Source organism: Camellia sinensis, chromosome 4, assembly GCF_055761805.1.
Source record: "Camellia sinensis isolate YWXY chromosome 4, ASM5576180v1, whole genome shotgun sequence".
Taxonomy (NCBI): domain Eukaryota; kingdom Viridiplantae; phylum Streptophyta; class Magnoliopsida; order Ericales; family Theaceae; genus Camellia; species Camellia sinensis.
Genome location: NC_138964.1, coordinates 143,614,383 through 143,623,001, shown reverse-complemented (window position 1 = coordinate 143,623,001; position 8,619 = coordinate 143,614,383). Strand labels below are relative to the sequence as shown.

Below are 8,619 nucleotides of genomic sequence, written 5' to 3'. Positions count from 1 at the left end.
TTACTTTCAAACGTAACCATAGCCACATTAATATCTTGATCGATGTCCAAATGATCCCACCACAAATTTATTATTGGTATGAGAGGTGAGGCCACGATGTCGTTCGTCGTCGACACCTCTTGATTGAACTAATCCTAATCGTCAAATCCAAATGGTTCCACAATATCAAATTAGAACCAACTCAATCAACCGGTTAGCGATTAATCAAAAAAATTGAAACGAAGTAGACGATCCCAATCCAAACCCTCGTCATTTCTTTATCCACTCCGCACACAGTTTTTCCACTCTCTCTCTCTCTATAGGCGCGCACACACCTTCAAAACGGTTACCGATTTACTATATCTTCAACACCACCTTCACGCTCCTTCTAGAGCGATCATTATCGTAATCTTCATCACTCTGAATCTCCCTTTCTCTCTCTAAAGCTCTTTCTCTGTATCTGAGCGATGGATCCAAACCCTAATACCTTCCCGATTCTCTCCTATGTGATGTCCAAACTCCCCAGTATCGGCCCCAAACACGCCGCCGCTATGGAATTCGACATCGAGCAACCTCCGCAGGCGCCGCCGTCTTCTGACGGTGCGAATTCCAAGGAACCGTTGTTTGACCTGGCGGATCGGATGCCTCGGTTGACGGACCCCAAAGTGATTGCCTCCATGCGATCCGCGGTCTCTGAAGTGGCTCAGGCTCGATCGATCCTTAAAACCCTAGGTGACCGGCCTGACCACGAGACGGTTGATACCGCGAAGGCGAAGCTCGTCGAGATCGAGTCCAGACTCTCGAAACAGCTCGGAGAAATCATGTTGTCGTCTCGGCCGACGGATGTCGATCGGCTCGAGTGGCGGTCGCTCTTGGCCGGGAAAGAGAAGGACTGCCGGGACGCGGCGGAGAAGGAGAGGCAGGTGTATAAGTCTGTGATATTGTTGGATCAAATGCACGAGGCGTACGGGAAGCTGTTGAACGATTCGGAGGCGAAATTGGTGAAGATTTATGAGTCGGCGGTGGCTGGTCGTGATATGGAGGAGGAGGAGGGAGAGGTGGTGGAGGAGATGAATGAGGAGGTTGTTGGGATTTTGCAACAGGCGTCCGGGAAGGAGATAGGGAGGATCGATCTTTCAGGCCGGCGATTGCGTTTGCTCCCGGAGGCTTTTGGGCGGCTTCGTGGATTGGTTGTGCTTAATCTGTCCTCCAATCAACTTGAGGTCAGCATAATTTTTTCTTAATTGATTCTGCTATAATGTTCCTGTGGTGTTGTTTTGTTGATAATGTGTAGCGGCACCCGTGGTTGTGACTAAGTGTAAGTGGTGGAGCATGTTTTGTTGACCTGAACTTAATCACCCTGCTAAATACCTAGATTTTTCTGCATCGCTTTTGGTGGTGGGGTAATGTGTTTGTACCTGATTAATATGAAGCTATATTCGTGCTACGTGGTGGTTCTTGGGCTGTAGGCATTAGTTAGAACGGGGGAAGAGATGGTAAACCTAGTGTTCGGTAATATTTGTCTGGGTGTAGAGTTATGAAGCGTTGGTGTGGGTACAGATACTAGTACGAATACATTATGGGTATTTCAATACGGCGATACGTTAGGGGTATGTCAATATGGCAAGACCTAAAAAAATAAGATACGGGTATGGTTAGAATACGTCAACAAATTTTTTTATTTTTTTATATTTATATTTTCAAATTCAACCTATAATCAATGTTCAATACTAAAATTAAAATGAGAAATTACAAAATCAAAAGAGGAATCATAGTTTAATAATACAAATACTAAAGCAAAGTCCATAGACTAATTTAATATCATTAAATAGAAGAAATTACAAAATAAAGTTTCATTTCAAAAACAAGTTAAGTAAAATTTGAAAAGTTAAAATTTCAATTTTCATTTCTATTAATTTCATCGTTGAATAATACATTTTGCATATTTAAGGTTTTGCAATTTCAAGTAAATCAAAACTCTCTAATAAATTAAACAACGTATCTCCATCAATGTTCCATAGCTTGATGTACCCCGATGTACTCATCTTGTACCCACAAAGTTCCCGACTGCCAAAGAATGTATAAAAGTACTTGGTACATATTTCGAGCACTCGGTACTCATGTAGTTTTATTGGTACAAGTACGTCAACATTTTTGAAGTATTCATGCTTCATAGGTGCAGAGCCGATTTAGATAATTTACTCTCATCTATTTGAATAGGCTAACCCATGTAATTGTTTACAATTGCGTCAAAACAAATATAACCCATCAATGTTTTTAAAACCGGACTGGATTGGTTGGTTCGACTAGTTGACTTGTTGACTGGCCTAGGCTCCGGTATGGATACACCATCAAACCTTGATCAATTCGAAAACCAGCCTCTTTCAATGAAAATGGCAAAATTGAGGTTAAACCGGTTGACCGAACAACCCGGAGATGGTCCGAAAGAATTGGCCAGACTTGGACAAGGTGCTACACGCGTGGTCTATGCATTGAAAAAAGGTTGACTGGACAACCCGGAGCCCGTCCGAAAGAATCGGCCGGACTTGGACAAGGTGCTACACACGTGGTCTACGCATTGAAAAAATGCAGTGTAGGTGGTTCGAATAGAAGACCTCAAGCATATAATGCTTGTTGCTTTTCACCAAACCACATATATACCTCGACAATATATTCTAGATATATATTATTTATTGTATTCATTTTATTTTCTCTCAAATTATCATTTTTACAAACAATATCATTATAAATATAAATGTATAAATATATATAATATTAAATATTTTAAATGAATGTATATTGATACTTATTTTATTGAAGTATAATTTTTAACTTATTTATTAGGTAATTATGACGTCACGGTTCGATTTCGGTTGACTCAACGGTTCAACCAGTGACCTTTGATTTGGTCATTTTTCCTATTCGATCAACGGTCCGAGTTTTAGAACATTGTAACACATTTCTAGTTTGGTGTCTGTTATTCCAGCAATATGGTGATGCCACATTTATTACATGAATAGATAAGTATGATAGATTTTGGAGGCAAGGTTAAGAGTCCTACTATTATCAATAAGTCTTTTCGGTCTAACACTGTTTGAATGGGGTGATTTGGTGAGAAAAAATGATGAGAAAGATAACTATTTTTTCATGTTTGTAAGTTGAGTGAGAAATTGTGAGAAAGAGAACTCTCTTACTAAGCCTATTTAATTTTTCACCAAAAGTGGTGAGATTTTGTAAGAAACAAGTTAATTGATTATAAAATATTTATAATTCCAAGGTTGCCCCTTAAAATACAAAGGAAGAAAAAGAAATCTCACTCATATCTCTCTCTCACATACTTTGCTTTCTTACTACTCATTCAGACATGATAGTGACAAAGCACAATCGTTTCTTTTCATTTCTCACCTAGATGAATCTTTACTTTTTTTTTTATTATTATTTTTTTTCACCTTGCGATCCAAATGGAGTGAGAAGTATTCATAGTAGTGTTTAGAATTTTCACTACATTTATCCTAAACTGGTATGCTAATGGAGTTTATTATTTATGTTTTATTTAATTTAGGAGATGGGGTTATTTTGGTAATTGTCGTTCTAATGGCCCGTTTGGATTGGGGGATTCGGTGAGAAAAGAAAAGATGATGAGAAAGGGATCTCTCCTCACTTGTTTGGATGATTAAGGAGATGAAAAATTGTGAGAAAAAGAAATCCTACAAAACTTAATTTTTGTTTCACACTAAAAGTGGTGAGATTTGTGGAGAAATCAAAATTGGCTTCATTAAAAATTTGTAATACCTAAATTACCCTTTAAATACAAAGTAAAGAAAATAAAATGATACATGTATTCTCTTTTATTTGTTATTTATCTAAACAGTACAGTGAGCAATTACAATTATTTCTTTCTTTTTTTTTCCTTGTCAATGTGAGAAACTACAATAATTTCTTATCTTGCGATACAAATAGAGCCTTAGTTTTTAAATTGGAATCCTAATCTTTAAAAAAGTCAAAGAAACATGTAGCTTATAAAGCATACACATATTTGTAATCTCATCGATTCAATAGAATTGATATTATGAAAATTTTATGTTGTGTAAGATTTGCTTAACCCGTGCGAGGATAAGCTCTTGGTTTCTTCTTCTTTTTGCATAGACTTTAGTTACCCATTTGTAGCTGCTAAATCCTAGCCAAGCTCAAATTGTCTCCAAACTTTTGTCCTACCCTTTGACCACTAAATCCACACTATAACACCATAATATAGTTGTCTATAAATCTTGTTACTAATTTGGGATATCCAGAAACCTAAGAAGCACAGACACGGATGCGGATGAGGACACGAGATACAGTGATTTCAGAAAATGAGAATATGGATATGGTGGGGACACGGCAATAAAATATATTTTCATATATTTTTATTTGTTATCTAGATTAATATTACATCTACAAATAATCAATATTAACAAAAACTAACTCCAATTCTATTTTTTTAATTATTTTTTTTTTTAAAATTAATGCTTACAATTTATATATATATATATTTTTTATAGATGATTTATTAAGTATTTAAATCTAAGAAAAATATAGTAAACATTCAACATTCATCAAAAGCATTTAATTAAATGGGAGAAAAGACAATGTGGCATGTTCTTAGTGTGGAAGTGTCCCCGAAGTATCCCCGGCGTGTCCTCTAAAAATAAATTAATTAAATAAAGGGACACACCACGTGGTGTGTCATCGAAGCGTCCATGTGTCCGACACGGATATGACACTTGTTTTGAAGTGGCGGTGCTTCATTACCTGCAACTTACAACTTGTTGAAAATTAAACTTAATCTCACACCTATTTGATCTTCGAACCCTAGACACTTTCTTTTTATCTTCTTTTTCTTAGAACCCTAAGACTATGTTTGGATGACAAGAATCAGAGAGTAGGGATGAAAATCCTATTATATGGAATCCAATTACTAATAATAATATTCTTGTGTTCATGTAATTTAAGTTGTTGGTTTGATTAGGAATCCTCTATAGGAATGTGATATAATTTTTTTTTGGTCTATCTATTTGTTTTATTCTTGCGTCACTAGTGTGGTTATCTCCTCGGGAACCAGGCCAACTTCTTAAAGTTGTAGTGCATCATAGCATTTATGGGTTGTTGAGAATCGATTATGATGCATGAATTAACTTTACTTTCCCACGGTATGACTATGCATGCCCTTTATCATGAATTTGGATTTATTTGTTTGCAATGATATGAAGGTTTAGACAACTGTGAGAGCTTGAGAAGGGAATTTGTGAAACTAGGATGAGGGTTGGAAATACATGTATGGGGGGCAATGCTTCGTTTGTCTTTAGAAATGCCCATCATACTTTTTGATCGCCAAACAAGAAAAAGAATGGAAAATATTGTATCTGAGAGATGCTTGTGATATCCTCTTGGTGCAATTAGCACATCATTTTACAAGGCAATATTGCTTCAGTGTAGAATAATATGATCACGTAGATAGAGAGACATTGCTCTGACGTTGAGGAGTGGTTTCATTATCGCTTGAAAATTTTCAAGGCAACAAGGTTAAGTTCACAAGCCATATCTTCATGCCTACGTGGTTTGACTGTAAGTCAACAACATTAAGTTGGCAAGCCATGTCTTCATGTCTATACGGTTTTGAACTGTACCAAGACATGGTGCATTGCACTTGGAGTTGCCATGTTGTTTCCAAAGAATTTTCTAGTGCTCCCCCAATCATTTGCATATGACTGCTTTTCTGTTTCAGCATTCCCTACCTTTTTTCATTTAGCCCACTTCTCTTCTTGTAGAAAATTCCCAATCCTATGTATGGTTAAGTTTGTGTTGATTTGATTCTCTTGTTGCTGCATTGTCTGAGTTACAGCATTGTCTGAGTTACATAATGCATGCAAAAATTTGTGGTGTTTTATTCCATTTAATATTATGCTTTATATTAAACAATTATCATTTAGGTTGTCATTCACAAATGTGGTATAGTGACAGTGGGCAAATTAATATTACTAGCTGAGAAAGGGATAAACTAGTTTCAAGTTGAGGTGTAAATTGGCCGGTTACTTAGATGGGGTTTGGTTTGGTTGGATCTAGTGGTGTGTGGTCTTGGTAAGCACTCAACTCAAAACTATATATGCTTGACATCAAGGCTCATTTTTAGGTGTTGCTTCTCACATCAATTCACATGAGGTGTCAATTTTCCCTTGACTAACCATGTGGGTGGCATGGGCTTGGATATTTGAGTAGTAGTTTTTAGTTTTATGTTTTGGTGCTTCTATCTTTTGATTTAATGCATTTATTCTCATGTTGTTGTACTGCAAATCCCTAGAACCTCGTCTGTACAGAGTTCTGTCAGGTTTAGAAGAGGATTGACATGTCAATGGGTATAATGTTAACCTTTCGTTATTCCATTTGATGCAACAAATAATTATAAACTTATTTCATTTAGAAATTATTTGTTATTGAGCTTTTTACTTTAGTTACAGATGTCTGTCTAGTTTACTAGTAAAATGTGTCCACCTTGATGATGAATTGTGCAATGCACTCGTTTAAAGGTTTAGATTTTACAAAAAATTCAAAATTTCACATTTTTGTGTTTAGTTTGCAAGCCAGATGAGCCAGACATCACGCTGTTTCATTTTTGCTTCATTTGCATGAAAACTAGAACATAGAGTTTACTCTAAGACTTAAAAAGAAAAAAAAGAAGGCAATAAATGGCTGGTGGTGGAATGACATTGATTCTTAACAGCTCTGGTCTCAGACCGAGTTACTGAAATTTGCATCAAACCGAACCATAGTTGCATGTTGTTTGTTTTCTCAGTGGAAGTAAATTATGATGCCAAATGCATTAACTTTCTCTCAATGATTGAATTTGAAGAAAATTGTAATGGTGACATCACTGACTTTGTGTGATGGAGTTGTGTTTGTCCATACTTCTTCCTGATGGTTGGCTTATGTTTTGGAGGGAAACAGGCTATTCCTGATTCTATTGGAGGTCTGGAAAATCTCGAGGAACTTAATCTCGCTTCAAACCTTCTGGATTCTTTGCCGGACTCCATTGGGTTGTTGCTTAATTTGAAGATTCTAAATGTTTCTGGAAATAAGCTTTTTGCCTTGCCTGACAGCATTTGTCATTGCAGGTAATCTTGGTTTTCACAAAATTGAATCTATTTTAAACTTTTGGCATCATCATTTCTTGATTTATTTTATTTTTCTCTTGATTATTCCAGGTCATTGGTGGAGTTGGATGTGAGCTTCAATAAGCTGGCTTACTTGCCAACAAACATTGGATATGAACTCGTGAACCTGAGAAGGCTTTCTGTCCAGCTGAACAAGATTCGTTCTCTTCCCACTTCCATAGGTGAAATGAGGTCTTTGTGTGTCCTGGATGCGCACTTCAATGAGCTCCGTGTTCTGCCACTTGCAATTGGGAGGTTGACAAATCTAGAGATCCTCAATCTGAGCAGTAATTTCACTGACCTAACAGAACTTCCTGAAACAATCGGTGATTTGACCAATTTGAAGGAACTCGACCTCAGCAATAACCAGATCCAGGCCCTTCCCGATACATTTGGCCGGCTTGACAATTTGACCAAGCTCAACTTGGAATCAAACCCTCTTGTAATTCCACCGAAGGAGGTTGTCAATCTAGGGGTTGAGGCTGTCAAGGTTTTCATGGCTAAGAGATGGCTCGACATATTGGTGGAGGAAGAGCGGAAGAGCATGCTTGAAGTGAAAGAGCAGACACCGACTGGTTGGCTAACTCGCAGCACGTCCTGGCTGAATAATGTCGTGTCAGGTGTTTCTGAATCTGTTTCAGGATATTTGGGAACTGTTAGAAAATCCCCTGTGGATCCTTATCTTAATCAGCAGCTATGATCTCATTTTCCACTGAGTGATGCTTTTGTGTATGTGCATTTGATGCGATGATATTGAAGTCTCTTCATCACAGGTACTCCACTTTCTTGTTCCTCGTTTGGCAGACATTTAAGAGGTATAATCAAAAGTTTTTTTTTATTTTGTTAACTAGAATTCTGAGAAATGTTCATAGGCTTTGGGGAAAAAATGTCAGGATTTTTTTTTTTTTTTAATATTTGCAGTTTGGAAGATAGAAAAGAGAGAGAAAACAACAATCCTAAGCTGATATATAACTTTTTGGATGTGATTAATATTGTTGTTGGTTTGGGGTGTGTTTTTTGTCAAACCTTTTACTTTCTTGTAAGTTGCAAGGGTTCTTTAGTTAGTTACTTTCACATATTGTAAATTCTGAACATTTAAAAATTAGGATAAATTACACTTGGCTCTTTCAAGTTTGTAAAAAATATAGTAAGTCTTACAAATTTGACATCATTACGTTGAGTTCCCTAAAGGCTTTTAATTCACACGATAGTTGGCCCATTTAGAAAAATAATTACACTGAAATTTATATTTTATTTCGTCTACATTAGTGTCAGTAATTTTAATTTTATTAAAAGGCAGGTCAATTTAATTATGGCAAACTTTCAGACGGCAAGAGAAATAAAATTAAGTATTGAACTGTATGTTGGATAGGCTAAAGCTGGTGCTGTCTCAAATATTATTATAAACAAATCAACTGTTGTTTTTAAGCAAAGAGTGTGTGTACTTTCAATT

General features: G+C 36.5%; 1 protein-coding gene across 2 annotated transcripts; it reads left to right on the top strand.

Annotated features, from left to right (window-relative positions):
• The first annotated feature begins 235 nt into the window (after positions 1 to 235).
• LOC114322954 (plant intracellular Ras-group-related LRR protein 9) lies at positions 236 to 8,160 on the top strand. 2 transcript variants are annotated; one of them, XR_014327612.1, is made up of 4 exons: positions 287 to 1,202; positions 6,961 to 7,127; positions 7,218 to 7,981; positions 8,088 to 8,160. XR_014327612.1 is itself a non-coding variant. In XM_028270419.2 (3 exons), exons 1-3 carry the CDS (start codon positions 447 to 449, stop codon positions 7,864 to 7,866), a joined length of 1,572 nt encoding a protein of 523 aa, XP_028126220.2. In that variant the 5' UTR covers positions 236 to 446; the 3' UTR covers positions 7,867 to 8,160. The 2 variants fall into 2 exon arrangements, 1 of the variants encoding a protein (XP_028126220.2); XM_028270419.2 differs by having other exon boundaries at positions 236 to 1,202; positions 7,218 to 8,160.
• Positions 8,161 to 8,619: the final 459 nt, after the last annotated feature.

What these genes read in the sequence shown, in the direction of transcription:
- LOC114322954 (XM_028270419.2), top strand. Translation starts at nt 447, where the DNA reads ATGGATCCAAACCCTAATACCTTCCCGATTCTCTCCTATGTGATGTCC. An exon ending in TGTCCTCCAATCAACTTGAG is followed by an intron (nt 1,203 to 6,960) that starts GTCAGCATAATT and finishes GGAGGGAAACAG; the next exon opens with GCTATTCCTGATTCTATTGG. An exon ending in GACAGCATTTGTCATTGCAG is followed by an intron (nt 7,128 to 7,217) that starts GTAATCTTGGTT and finishes TGATTATTCCAG; the next exon opens with GTCATTGGTGGAGTTGGATG.